Source organism: Orbicella franksi, chromosome 10 (assembly GCF_964199315.1).
Source record: "Orbicella franksi chromosome 10, jaOrbFran1.1, whole genome shotgun sequence".
Classification (NCBI taxonomy): domain Eukaryota; kingdom Metazoa; phylum Cnidaria; class Anthozoa; order Scleractinia; family Merulinidae; genus Orbicella; species Orbicella franksi.
This window is the reverse complement of record NC_138154.1, coordinates 9,531,409-9,546,780: the sequence shown is the minus strand read 5'-3', so window position 1 is coordinate 9,546,780 and position 15,372 is coordinate 9,531,409. Positions and strand designations below refer to the sequence as shown.

Genomic DNA, 15,372 nt, shown 5'->3' with positions numbered 1-15,372 from the left:
GTTTGTTAGACCATTTTGACGATAGTCGCCATGGTGGTTCTGATGTCCTTATGCAATTTGCGGCCTGCCAAAGATAAAGCATTGAAAATGAAGTCAATCTCAGAATCGGCCCGGTCAAAGTCCGCACCGAAATAATATTTTTTAGGTAGATAAAAGGATGGTTAATTCATGGCAATGATTACTCATAAAGTACTCTATGTCCTGACTGGTTTGCTCGAAAAACTGTTCCTTTTGTCTTATTTTGCTTTTTTACAAAAGCTCCGAATATATCTGTCCATGAAAACCAGAGTCAAAAAGCGTTTCGCTGTGATCATTTCCACCAACACCGTATTTAATCATCATACTTTATACATTCTGGTTACGTCCTGTGTAAGGACATCTTCTTTCACGCGGTGAAAGGAAATAGTGGAAGATTGCACGCAGGCTAGTTAAGTTCAAAATTCCATGCCAGGAGTCCTGTCCAGTTGTCAAATGTTCCATCCACTCCACTAATGGGTGAGTTGGTCTGTTGAAATGATTTAACATCAGACACAAACATGTTCAGACATTCAACTTATTTTACTCATTAAGCATTATATCAGGCGATCTCTTTTCGGTCTCGAAGGCATCTTCCTATGGCATGATAGAAGACAAGACTCATTTCTCTAGTTTCCTGATATCAAAACAAGCCCTGTATAGTAAAAAATACGATTAACGCACCACCCCAGTTTCTTGGGGTTCTAGCAAGCTCGAATTCCTTGCATACGGTGGCTCTACCCGTAATGCAAGCGACATTCGAAGCCGGACTGTCCCAGGATTACATTTCTTTTGTGCCTAAATGACAAGGTTTTTTTTCTATTTCGTTTACAAAACGTTACTTGAAACGACACGAACTCAAAGGCACCGGCCTTATGCAAGGTTAGGATAACGGCCATAACAGACTTTGTATTTTTGGGAGCATTGTAAATAACAGTAAATTATAATGAATATTAAATTAACTAAACTTTCTGTGGGTACTGGTTTTATATAAACAACAGCCTCTACTTTGGTGGGTTAATATGCTCGGATATTTGTCCATGGAAATTATTTCGAGAAGCGAACAGTTTTTCGAGTGTGAAGGTCAAGGAAAATTGTGAGCTTCGAGGAACAGATAATTTCCAAGGACAAACATTCGGGCATATTTTCGCCCCAAATGGAAACTGTTGTGTTTATTATCTTTCAAATGTACGCCACACGAGGGACGTTTTAAAGTTAGGGAATAGCCCTCGGATATCCCCTAGTTTACTAGGGAATATTCAGTCAAGTGACCCGTTTAGACCAATCGCGAACTAGCGAAAATATTTGATGGATTATAAACTAAGGAATTTTGAGGTTTCATCGTTGGCAGTTAATCATTTTACACATGAGTTATAGATAAGGTTCCTAACAAGAACAGATTAGAAATGGCGACCTACCAGTTTTAGAACGCCCAGTCATTTTCCACACAATGGGGCGCCTTCCTAAATTCTGTCATCTGGTTGAAGAAAAGAAATCACTTGTTATTCTCCATCGAGTTCTGTTGGGCTGCAGAATCCATATCACACAACAGAGAACTCGAATTTACGTTGTCATTTGCCAATCTCGAAAGCTCTTTTCGACTCTCGTCCATACTCAACCTGGCTTGAATTACTCAAATCTGATGAGAATCGACAAGAGTTTTTGCTCGTCCAATGCTTAAAGGAGCAAAGTCACGGTATTTTGAGTTATTTTGGCCACATACAAAATTACCCTCAAATGGTAGGAAACCTGAAAATGACAGTTTAATAAGATAGAAAAACACCAAAGACATAATGATACACCATAAAGGAACAAGGATGGCTAAGGATGGAGAAGATTGACACGGATTACAAAAGACGAAGTTGAGAAATTGAGGCTAAACTTTTCAATATGCGCAAACCGTGACTGAGCTCTTTTAAGCTATTCAGTTTATAAACTCTCGATTACTTAGTTTGCTATTTGACCATACGAATTGAATGAAATAAAACAATGAAACTTCAACTCTTTTTAACCCTCTTGGAAATTCAATTCTCGTTATTCCTAGCAGAACATTTTTTTTCCTTTTCATCTTGTTGTTTTAGGGCTAAGGACATTTGACCTGCGATCTCTCTTTTTAAGAACCACAGATACAACTTGTTGCAACAGGTTAGTGGGTGAACCCAAGTTGTAATCGTCCGACGTCTTTCCTTGCTGATATTAATTCGTATGATCTCACATCAAACAGACCCTATTCGTATTCCCAGTATTAGACTGGAACTAGCTTGCAACTGAGGCTATTTCGGGGGGGGGGGGTCTTTTTAAATGACATTAATCTCTGTTTTAATGATATTCCCCCGCATGAGCCTCCATCGTATGCTAGTTCCAGTCCAATACCGAGAATACGAATATGGCCTGTTGGACTCTAGTCTCCTCGCAGCCGTTATAAGGGTCGTCACTGAACGCTTCTCCCCCCACTAACGGCCGTTAGTGGGGGAGAAGCGTTGCGTGACGACCCTAATAACGGCTGCGGAGGAGACTAGTTGGACTCCACTCGCTTGTAACCGTATGGTATATTTTGTATACATTTATGACCACATAAGGTTTACCTGTTTAACAGACATGATGAACGGTTCCTTCATTACAAAGACATCCACACAATTCTCGCATTGGACAGGCTCCACTAAGTTCCCCCGGTACGCATCGTACTGCGCATGCTCGTTAGACACAGGAGTGGCTAGCTCTTTGATTGAGGCAGTGGTTGACACTGTCCGATCTACAGAAAGAAACACACGTTATCCTTAAGCGTTTCTCACTAGGAAATGCCTTTACGCGAGCTTCAGTTTGACCCTCGGACGTACAAGTAAACTCATACCCCCACCGTGGGGGGGTGGGGATAGATGGAACCCCTCCCTGAGTTTTTTTTTTTTTTTTTTTTAAACAAAACAAAAAGGCTTTATTTAACGAGGGTAACATAATTTACTGGTTGCCCAGTAGTTTACAATATGGTCCTCCCTAATTTTACATAAAATCATTTACATATTATATAGTTTCGTTCTGTTAAGGTACAGCGAAATAAACTTACACTGATTAGATAGCCCTGAGCTAGCTCTACAGGATGACACCATTTTTGTCGAGCTATGACGCCTGCGGAAAGTTTGGAGCGCGCAACAGTTGCCCGAGGCGCAGCCGAGAGCAACTCTAGCTTCTTAAGTGCTCTTCAAACTTCCCAGTGCATCCATAACTCATTATACAGACAGCTAAAAGCAGGAATCAATTGTTTTATTACATTGTAACTGGAAATGACCCAACGAAGTTTACTTTGCTGTGAGAAATGAGTAATGTGTACAAGTTTGATAATTAGCCTTCGCGAAAATACAACCCCTAAACCGAAATACAGCAAACCCGCTGATGATAGTGTTTTCGTCAACCACTTAATCGATAATTACGAAATTGCTCTAACACATAACCAGCCATTTTTGATAAAGCCTCCTGTTTAATCAAGATTTCACGAATGAACCCCGCCAGAAATCCCAGAGACCACCACTCCCCGATCTCCTTCCTAGGGATACCCTTGTGTGAAATGTTAGGAAGTTTGTTCGGTTTTCAACAAGTCCCCGAGCCAAGACCAAGGCATGTTAAAGACACTTGAAGCCTTATAACGATAGACATGAAACAGCACTACAAACCACAACTCCTAGGTTAAAATAATGTCTTACTTTCATCACGTGAGATGTAGTCTGCAAAAGATGAGAATTTCTCTATTTGATGGTTGTTGCTGTCATCCTCTCCAACCTGTCATAACAACAAATTAAGCCTTGTTTGCGATTGCAAATTGAACTGGCGCTCTGCGTAAACAGCAGTCTGCAGAACAAGCGGTTTAGAGGGCAGAACGCCGAGTGTTTTACACGAGTGCGAAGCGCTGCGCCAACTGGAAACGCGACAAACAAACAACGACAAATATAGCACCGGGTTACTTTTCGTCTCCCGCTCTACGCTCACGTCTGGTGCTTTGCACTTGGTCCCCCGCCCCTCCCCCCTCCCCCCCCCCCCCGTCGTTACCACCACCACTCTAATCAGCCTGTTCTGCAGATGAGGCTAATTTTAGGAATGTAGGATTTACCAAGGTCTGTGTCCAAGCAATGTCTGACTATTGCAGCGCCAGACTAGTCTTGACCGTATCGCTATCACTTTTATTATTATATTAAAGTTAAGAATTAAATTACTTTGTCCCTCACCGGCCGTATTTGGTTACAAAGTTTAGTTGAGTAGTTGCAAAGTTCACTTCAAATTGTTTGCTTTATGCGTCTGGAGTTTTAACTTAACGTGTGATACGTCTGAGACGTTTAATGTGTCTGTTTTCAGACGCAGCGTTTTTTTCCCAATTCATCTGACGCCTAATGCACCTTAAAGGGATTTTATGTAACTTATGAGGTAGTAACACAATTACAGACCATTGACACTATTGCTAAAACTATTTTCTTTCATTTTGTTTGTACTATTTCTCCACTAATAGTTGGATGCCGTTTCAATGGTTAAATTAAATACTTCTACAGTTTTCTGTAGTCAACCACACGTATAAGTCTCGTATCATATGCCCCATGGGTAAATACAACCCATACTGAGTGCGCTTGTCATCCGAAGTACAGTGCACTGTTGTCAATTGAATTACTCACCTCTAAATAGATTGCAATAACGGCAAGGCCATCTTGGAATTTGTTTAAAGCTTTCTTGTAAGACTGATATTTCTCACGGAAGAAAACGATATGTATCTACAAAACAACACAAAGCAAGTAACATTAGTGTTCTGATGGTAGAACTCTCTACTTCCCAGTTGCTTATTGTTACTAATGAGCAACTCTGTCAGTCACTACAACAACGTCTAAAGAGCAGGGAAATTTCTTCGAAAACTTAAAGTGGCTCTGAACCCCTTGTTCAACACTGTTTGGGCATTTGTGTGATACCAATATTGTAGCATCACTTGGTCATGAATCCGAAATAAAACTGCGGGAAAGTACCGGAAAATGTTGTCAGTCACCTTAAATTCCCGAGAGCAAAGGAACTTACACTTTCGCTTACCTCGCCAGGAACTTGCGCTCTGTCTAGCGTATTCTGTTCAGACTCCTCACTCGTACAGTAAACGTGAAAGTGAAATTGATCCATGAGATAAGTCGAGTTTAACGGGCCTCCAGTCAGTGATACCCTCGGCTGGTCTTTTGAGTCCACTTTAAACGTTGGCTTGTGGTCGTGGAAATTGAAAAAATAACCAGATACAACATCGGTACCCGAGTCAATATTGATTCGAAGGGGTCTTTGAAAATCTCTGTTGACTTTCTGCATATCTAAATGCATCTCTCCAACAATGCCATCCACTGATGATAAAACACAACAGGCCAGGATTAAGATGTTGTGGGCTTTTCGAAAACATCCCACTCTCTGTCACGTTTATTATAAAATTAAAATCTTTTATGTCTGGTAATTTTATTCTATTCGTAATTGCACAATTGTGATAAATGGCTTGCCAGCTAGTTCATACTCGAGTTTAGAAACCTTAGCATGACCGTGCTTGTCATAAGAACAAGGGAAACGAAGCTTTTCGAAAACGCTCTTCAAACCGGAGGCATTTGAAAACGCTAGCTTTTCGTTTTCTTGTGGACGAAAAACATTTTCAAAATTAAACGGAGCTTATTGAAATCTATGACGTCACGATAATTATGTGATTTCCCTGCCCGAAATTCCCTCAAACACAAATTCAAAATGACCGGTGATTGGTGCGTTTTTAAATTCCTCCGGCGTTGTGTGGACGGAAAACGTTTGATGCGTTTTCAGAGTGAAACCTCCTTTTTCAAATTTCTCCAGCCTAGTGTGGGCGGGACCTTACACTCAGTTGCAAAGCAACGCTTGGGTTGAAACTCTACTCGCATTAGATCAAACCTAAATAAGTAACGTCGCTGTGTAACCTCACTCTCTTCCACACGCACTCTCTTCGCTGATTGTCTTTTACGTTACGTGTATGATACAAAATGGTACTTACTCATGATGCGATCCACCAGGCGTCTCTTAGCCACATCTGGGGCTTTGTGGATCCGAGACTAAAACAAAATGAAATGAAGCAGCAGGCAAGACAAGGTATTACTTCCTCCGTCTAATTGAGAACTCTAGCCTATTCTTAGAATGCCTTTATCTTAAAACCTTACATCCAGTGGACTCAGATAAGAGGAGCCACGCTACTCGGAAATTTTGAAAAACCTTCTCAAAGTAAACACTTCAGTTTCTGCGAGAGTGAATCAGATTTATCTTTCCGATTGAATGCGGAAGTAATGAGCGATTGTAACCGTGAACCGAATTTCACCCTTTTGATTCCTGTAAACTTCAGGCGAACTTTTCACATAGGCATAACCTACAGTGTTACATTGCTGCGAAATAAATACATCATCACTTTTGCAATGTTTACTCCGATTCTTGCGATAGATAGTGCAATCGCTTATGCACTGCAGCTGATTCGGATAATTACGTTCCATGGTGAAAAAAAGAAGAAAGTAGAACTCTTTGAAGATGGCAAATGCGAGGTTGTCCTACAGTAGCTCAAGTGAAATATGTCATCGCGAGAAAACACATCATGCTTAAAAGATGTATCCCGAAGTTTCAACGAATCAAACTTCCCGCTCTTTTTGGGATAAAGTGAGGGTGAATTTAATTCTAAAGCTCTGAGAAAGGAGTTTGAAACAGATCTAAAAAACGTTAAAACTGAATTTTCGACCGCCTTCTGCGGTCTTCTTCAGAGAAATGTACTCTGCAAGAGTCACGGAATGCAAATATGTAGCTAAGACGTCATTTTTCCTTACGAATGGAACCGAATATTCTGTCAAGAATGCCAAACAGTTTGCAGAGTTCATAAGTAACCAGGAGGTCGCCGAAGACGAACTGGTTGTGTCGTTTGACGTGATTTCACTCTGCACCTCCATACCTATCGACATGGCTATAGACATTGTTCAGAGAAAACCTGAGGGATCTGATGACTGGAAAAATCACACGCAATTGACCAAAGACCAAATCCTGGACTTACTCACTTACTCTCCTTTCTTCTACACAACAGCTATCTCATATTCGAGGGGATCCAATACCAGCAGGTATCGAGGTGTGCCATGGGATCTCCAGTCAGTGCGGTCGTCGCAGAACTTGTAATGTAAGGAGAAAGCATTAGAAACTTCGCCCATCAAACCAAAATGACGGCGCCGTGATGTCGACGATTCCAACGCGATAAATACCAACATTCAGTTTACAGTAGGGACGACCACAACAACCATGGGCAAGAGTAATTAGATTTCCATTCACACAGCCCAGCACAAAGCAAAAGAGCTGTTGTTAAGACCTTAAGGGACCGCGGTAAATGCATTCTATCAACGACTGCGCAGAGACAGACCAAGGGGCGACGTGTCATTAACGACCTTAAAGCTAATGACTATCCTGGAAACTTCATTAAATCGGTCGGTCAACGAAACATCACACAGCCAATGCCTGGGAGAACCCAAAAGCATATGCGCCAATTCCATTATAAAGGAGTGCCGGATTGAATTAGACGGATTTTGAACCGCAAAAACATCAAGACAGCTTTTAAACCACTGAAAACATTGGGTAATGTTTTCAAGAAACCTAAGGACCGGCCGCCAAGCTAAAAAAAAAAAAAAAAAAAAAAAAAAAAACAGTTGAAAGGAACAGCTGAAAAGGAGAGAGTAAATGAAGTTGGAAGTCTCGGGTTGCTGAACACAAGCCTGGAACGAATGAGAACGTCGGCTCCGCTGTAAAACATCATGCCGAAACATACACCCTAATTATGCGAGCATTTTGGAAACAGGCGTGAAAAACAAGGACAAAAGGCTTTTCCTAGAGTCGTTACATTCATTCCTAGACAAGAACTCTGTTCATGAAAGAGCACCCTTTCCAAGGGTTTATGTATCACTGGTTTCCTCCCCAAGGGGCAACGAACAAAGACGTCTTTAGTTACTACATTTTGCATTCCGTGACTGAAGAGGACCGTTGAACTAGCGGTCGAAAATTCAGTTTAACGTTTTTTAGATCTGTTTAAAATTCCTTTCTTAGAACTTTAATCATGGAAAGAGATCGCTTTAACAGTTTTAAATTTAATTCTACAACATACTTGTTGTTGTCGTTTGTTTTTGTTCTGTAATTGTTGTTTCGACGTGCAGTAATGATCGGACTCTCTTTGATAAACCGCTATTGGCTGCTAATAAGTGCAAAAGTTGTCCAAGGCAATTCCATCATAGGCAAGTCATTTTTTCTGCTCTTAAATATTAACAACTTACAACTTCAGGTAGTTTTCACTACAAGGCGTTCCACGATAACACAGATAGACAGGTGGTTACCATGGTTATTGGACTTTCAGTAAACTGCTTACTGTTAGTTTTTCTATGTTTACAAATATTGGCAAATTCTTGCCTAACGAAAGAACTTGTGTCAGAAAATGACTTCAACATTTGGGAGTTTGATAGATTATTGCCAAAACCTCAAATTCATACTGTCAAATCACTACTTGGCAAATAACGGAGACACATATGGACAATACCTTCAAGAAGGATTTCCACCGGCCATGTAGAGTATTTTTTGTGTTCAGTCTCCCTGTGTGGCTATAACTCGTTTCAGTCCACTTAAATCTTTCTATCTGGATCTTGCTTGACATTTTATCAGGCAATACATCACAACTCAAGAATGAGACTTGACAAAAGAGGAGGAGATAACTTACTTGGCGTACGCTGCGCATTTTAACGCACTGCAGGCCAGAAAAACTGCACTGAAAAGTGACGTAGCATAAAAACGCTGCGCGTAATAACAAGGCACCTGGATCCCACTATGAAGGGCTTAGAACACACACTTTGCAATAGCAGTTTTGCCGATAGCGTCATTTGACTACAACTACCAGAATTCCTTTCGTTTGTTTTTTATTATTTGAATTTTGAAGCCCCAGTGGGGTTTAAATAACAATTGCCCTAACTAACATGTGAAACAAAAAAAAGTGAAAGATTCTGGTAGTTGTAGCCAAATGACGCCATCAAATCAAATCGCCTATTCCACGTGACCTTTCGGGGGCAAAATGCCAATTTTTACTATTAATCATTCATAGCCTTTGGCAGGCTCATTTCCATTGCTTAGAAAATTTGGTAACCCATCGACCTGAAAAACTTTGGCTGTCACGTGATTGTCCGTACGCTCCCCTCATGTAAATCAATGCAAAATGTCACTCTGCAATAACCTAGTTCCCAAGGCTTTCCTCGTAGAGATTAGGAGGGGCGGGTTTACAGCGTACATCTTTGATATTGGGCATCCATGTTATGTCCAATTAACACCTGTCAAAACAAGGTATCTGCTGACCAGTAGCACGTGACCATTTTGCGGGCTCATGTTTAGCGCTAATCGAAGTCACGTGTTTCTTTTTAAGTTGAGCGTTGCCCAGGTACGGGTTTTCGATTGGATCGCAGGCTCAAGCAAAGCTAATTTATTGTCATCAGGAGCTCCACTTTTAGGCCTGGCTAAATCTATATATTACATTTCTTGGCCGTCCTCGCAAAACAACAACGTGAAATGACCAAATTCTGCGTTGTCTGGAGAACGTGAACGACGACGACTAATTTCTAAGTTTCTATTTCAAATTCATCGCTGTACTCCAGCATCAGTTTCGTGATAGGTTTCACATTGAGCAACAAATTTAACTAAATGACTTGTCGCGAGATTCGTAGGTAAAATATAAATTCATTTTTTAATCGCCATTGTCCTCGGCGTCGCCGTGTTGTATAAGGAGTTGTATAACGAATTTTGTACTGTCGATAAATAAAGAATATCTATCTATCTAGTTAGTAGCCATGACGACGGCGATGCCGAAGACGACGCCTAGTAAATAAATGTATTTATACTTTACCTTCGAATGTAGCAAGTGTGTAAATCCGTTTAGTACGCGTGTCGGTCTAAAAACTTGCTTAAGCTAAACATTCATCGACGATTTTGGCCATTTTGGTCAGAAATAGGGTACGGATTTTTGCACTCTGGTCTTGAATTAAGTATGTTTTTTTAGAAGAAGCTACTGTTTCATCATTATCGATAAGACCAGCAACAAAAGCCCTTCATAAATTATGTTTGGAGCAACTGTGCTAGCCGCGACGACCATGAATAGGGTATCGAATTGTTGGTTAGGTCATAAATAGGGTAGGAAAAATAGCAGATTTTGGTCAAAAATAGGATAGGGGTTTTGGGAAGCGGACCGCACACCCACGCCCAATTTTTCCGGGAGTACCCCCCACCCCTTCACCCTCGCCGGGGTGTCAGGCAATTTTAGTTGTGACGGTCCGTGTGCATTTGCCCACGGAACGAAGATTCATGCACAGGCAGATGGAAAGTAAGATATGGACTTATGTATACGGGACACTTTACATACGCAGATTCCTTATTGTGTAAAAAGAGTACTTACAAACCTGAAAGACTCGTGAAATTGCGGATTAAAAGGGAGGCTCTATGGTAAAGTTAATAAAACAGCAGGTACTACCAGCATGTTTGTAGTCTACCACATGGTTACCAGCACGACTAATCAATAGCAAATTGTACATTCGACTGAAAGACTCACATAATTTACCAGCCAGTAATTAAATCTTCCCTACTTTCTGCAGTGATGCGTTAAAAAACACAAAAAATGAATTAGACCAATGCCCCCCGTGATTTTGTCATGCTTCTAAACGCTGTGAAAGAGATTAAAAAAAACGCGTTTTTTGGGGGGTCACACAATGTTCGTTCACTTGCGTGACAGCCCCAAAAAAGAAAAAACTCGGAATCTGTCACACCATTTGTCGAGGCTGTCACTTTCCAGTACAAACTGACAGTTTTTCTTTCTTAGGACAATGAATACTAATAACGACGAACTTCTCGTCTGCAAGAGCTTCTTTATAAAACCTGAAAGCGCCTCATCAGGTTTTTGTGTTCTATCACCCAAGAGGTATCATAAACAATAATTATAAGTGGGGTACCGCGAAATATAAAACGCTTTTTCCGGTTACTAGTGACAATGTCCTCCGATTTCAAATTGAAAGAAAATAAATAGTGTCGCCCATGTTTTTATCCCGGCCGTTGACGTTTGGGCCCATAATAAGCGTTTGGTTGAAAATGCGTTGAAATAATCGTATCAGACGACTGATGGAAAATGGATGAAAAAGGGCACGACAGATTGGGCCAAAAAATATTTAGAAAAAAAAACACAGTGCCCTGAGGACTTCGGTGTTTTGAGGGACGATCGAGTCATAACGTTTGTTTAGGTTTTAATATATTGAACAATGTCGGCAAATGACCCGCTCTAACAGGGTCTAACAGGTAAAACAGGGAGTGTTTCGGTCGGGTTTAGTTTTAACTGCTAACTTATTCCGCTGGTAAAGTCAGTATTTGCGACGTTTCTTTTTTTTAATTTATCGGGTTTTTTTCCTTCTTTTATAAGGAATATTTTTGCTAACTGTATGCATGTGGTCACGAAAAATATACTGGTGAATTAGCTTGCTGTCGGGGACGAATATTTAGAAACATCTGCCGCTGACACGAAAATATCTATTTATTTTGAGGAGAGCTAATTTGTTTTGCTGCGCAGATCAACTTGGGTTCTAAAAGATAGGTCCTGAATTTTAAATTAAACGTTTTGGCGTTGGCATATACATTTCGAAAAGGAAACACAATTTCACCTGGAATTTCGCAACGAGTTTCTGCTAATGTAGTGTCTCTAGCTAATATAAAACTCGAATCTTACCTTGGAATAAAATTCCCAAGGGCGACGCAGAGCATTCGATGTGTTTGAGAAGTCTGCACAGGTATAGTCACACAACTGTGTTTGGTTTGACGGCTCGCCATATATTGTACTCACTGCCCCACTTAAACATGAGGCTTGACTGAAGAGAAGAAAAAAACAGATTTCGTGAGCGTTGCGCATTTTGCCTTGCTGAGAGACCAGGAAAACTACACGAAAATTTCCATGTGACCTTTGAATGAACACCCCGTGAGTGTCACACAAATGTAAATAGACACAGTTGCCATGGATACTTTATGAGATAGGGATGAAACGGCTTTTTGGACACTTCCAACATTGAAGTAATTTTAAAGTGGTTTTTTTTCGGCCGCCAGGGTATGATTTCTATCAAAACGAAGCATCGAGAAACTACATAAAGCACAGGCACGAAAAATGGGTCGTGATTGTTTGATGACAGTTGCTAGCACGTCGGTTAATTTATTTTCAGGTCGATACAGATGACACATTAAACAACGAAATAAAAATGCACAACGGACGATCACTTGATTGTGTTGTACGTTTGAACCAAAACACTCCAATACTGCGGGCAGTTTTACCTTGCCAGGAGCCCATCATCTCCTGATATTGCCTGTAAAGAAAATACTGATGGCCATAAAAAATTAATAAAAATAGATCAACATCCATAAACAAGTGCTAAAAACTACTGACAAGTGGTGTGCCATTAAGGGGCTAATTCGGGGTTCATAGAAACAACAAACAGTAGAGAATAACCTGCTGATTTATTATATGGCAAAGTGATCCAGGACGAAAAGGAACATTCTGATTGGTTCTCTGAGCTGTCCGAATTTTGCAATGCGGACCGCTAAGATGGACCGTTTTCCAAATCTTAACAAAAAAAAACGTTGTGTCCACAAGCGCAAGCACAAGCGCAAGAACAAACTCAAACAATAGACCCGAGTCAAACGAAATTCGACGCAACCACAAGCACAAGCAAAATCATCCCAACCTTCCCCATTTTGAAAAACTGTTTAGGCGAGGGGTAGCTAGTCTGGATACAGTGTTTTCATTGGCCAAACATAACCACGTGTGGTAAATATCCTTGTGCTTGCAATGTGCTTGCAATGTGTTACGCCTCAGCGGTATTTCGTTTTCACTTGTTGCAGCTCAAACGGAAGCATAAGGGCAAGCACAAGAAAAAGCAAAAAAAAATTGATCCTTGTTTTTATGCCTGCGTCAAGGTCGTTTTCACGGTGAAATAAGAATTATTGTGTTTGCACTTGTGCTTGTGTCGCTAGTGATCTGAAAACCAGGCTTCAGATCCGAAGTAAATACTTTATTGAATTGGCTTATTCGGTCCGTACTGGTGAATATTAGTTTCGTTCATTTTGTGCAACTTAGCTGGCAAATAAATAATTTGACCAATATTTCCAATACGGACCTCACGATTGTTCAATAACTTACATATCTCGCTGTTGCAATCACTGTTTGGTTTACCAACCCGTCCTCTGGCTTCGCTCGAGGGTAAATGTCATATTTATGATAAAGCTATTGACCTTTAGGGATTTTGAATTATTATTTTGATGTGATGTTGACATACCGCGCTCTTTGATCATCATATTTGTAAACTTATAGCAATGTTAATAACAAAGTATAGTTGCTTCAAATTGAGAAACTTTGTAATCCAGGAAAATAAGTTTCCGAGGATGGTTTAACTAAAAAAAAAGAAGAAAGGGATACTGGAACAATTCGAATTCGGTCTTATGATGAATGCGCGGTTCGTTGGCGCTTAATCGGGTGATACGAAAGCCCCCAGGGGAGGGGGGATACTCGCCAAAACATTTGGTGGGGTATGCTGCTTCGTAGTTTCTTTTTCGTGATTTTGTCGATGAAGCGTAATTTTGCAAAAGAACCCTAAAAAAATTAGGTCGTCGGGAAACTCAAGCACCTCTGAGTTGTAAGCGAGGAGTTGTCGGGTAAATACAAATAATAGGCTGCTGTTTATTCACTGATACAGTCAAACCTGTATTAAGAGGAACCCATATTTACCGGACACCCTCTATTAAGCGGACAGCAGTGCAAGTCCCATTTTTCTTTTCCCACATTCACCTGAAAAATAACTGTATTCAACGGACACCTCTATGCGGACGCGGACTCCGTAAACTTGACTTTTATGGTCAATTCTATCTTTAGAAACCTGTATCAAAACGGACACTGGTGGATCGATCGTTTAGGTTTGCCAACAAACTGAGCTGTCTCAGAAATGCCATATTTTGTTATTCGTTTTTGCTGTTACAGAACTTTTGTTCCTGTTTTGATTTTGTGAACCTTCACATGACTCAATGAATATAGATACTGTTACTGTATACTTAAATCTCTTTACCATACTTGTCATTGTTTATGGAAATACGATATTTCAGAGTTATCGATGGTTCACGAGAATCCTATTTGTCTTTCAAGGTCTTTTAATACTGACCAATACTGATATGACCCTTTTAAGACGAATTCTGAGGGAACCTGTCTTCAGCGGACACTAGCAAGTCTCCCGAGGGTGTCCGCCTAATACATCCAGTTTGACTGTAGCTGGCTTCCTTTTGCAGTAAGAGTTTCCAGAAGCGGTTTCCAGTATTGCAACAATATTCATATTTAAGTCAAGTGACGACTGCTGTGTGGTGATGATGTGACGGCATGCAGACTGTCACATCTCAAGATGTGACAAGCATCATAACGGCATTTTTCCCACTACTGCTAAGCTTCCGTCCAATTACAATCTTTCTCTGTTTATCTAACGGCCACAGTCGAAATTAATGAAGCTCCAGTAATTGTGTTTACCCTTTACTGAGTTATTGTTATATATTTACTTAACAGCATTCTATGTTAAGTGACGGTATTTTGGGTTATTTTGGCCACGCACTGACAAAATTGCCTTTTAAAAACTGATGAAACCTGAAAATAATATAAAGTTTACTGAGATAGAGAAACGCCGAAAAGATAATAATATACCATTAAAAAACAAGAATGGTTGAGGATAGAGAAGATTAACACGGATAACAAACGAAGAATTTGAAAAATTCTTAGATTCTCTGAACGTCTTAGACTCTGTACGTCTTACGCTCGCATTGTTGAAAACTCTTTGAGATCTCTGCCTTGCAAAGAAAAACCTCTAGTCGAGGTCCAACTGTATATGGATTATTGCAGGCTATGGGCGTGATATCGTTTTTATTCACGAGATTTTAATGCTCTATCGCGCATGAGCAGGTCTCTGGGGTGAGTGACTTTAAACTTAACAGCTTTAAACGTGACCAGGTTTGCGTAATCAATGTATAAAAGTCTGAAGTGATTTCCAGTGTCTGAGACATTTTATTTGCTTCAGTCTAATCTGCTCTCTTCCGTTGCTTTAATTCGTATTAACACATCTGGAAGCGACGTGATTGTTTTCTCCTGCCGTTTAACCCGGTCGTTTAATTAAGCATTTTTGCTTGAACAGGAAAAGTTTAATTTCAGCCTGTTTTGCATGACGTTCATAAAATCCTTGACCTCGTCCGTATTGCGACAGTTTGTGACGGAAGCAGTTCCTTCTTTTTAGCTTCGATATC

General features: G+C 40.4%; 1 protein-coding gene across 1 annotated transcript in view; it reads right to left on the bottom strand.

The window, feature by feature from the left end:
• Positions 1–13,539, bottom strand: part of LOC145501060 (carbonic anhydrase 2-like) — a 16,607-nt gene extending 3,068 nt beyond the window's left edge. Inside the window, exons 1-8 of the mRNA XM_081480623.1 lie at positions 11,783–13,539; positions 6,026–6,083; positions 5,071–5,363; positions 4,668–4,763; positions 3,711–3,786; positions 2,601–2,767; positions 1,434–1,492; positions 1–505 (exon numbers count right to left, since the gene is read on the bottom strand). The exon at positions 1–505 is cut by the window's left edge and continues 3,068 nt beyond it. Coding sequence (XP_081336749.1) covers positions 1,439–1,492; positions 2,601–2,767; positions 3,711–3,786; positions 4,668–4,763; positions 5,071–5,363; positions 6,026–6,083; positions 11,783–11,962 — 924 coding nt within the window. The 5' untranslated portion in view covers positions 11,963–13,539 and the 3' untranslated portion in view covers positions 1–505; positions 1,434–1,438. The remainder of the gene's footprint in view (positions 506–1,433; positions 1,493–2,600; positions 2,768–3,710; positions 3,787–4,667; positions 4,764–5,070; positions 5,364–6,025; positions 6,084–11,782) is intronic.
• Between the last annotated feature and the right edge of the window lie 1,833 nt (positions 13,540–15,372).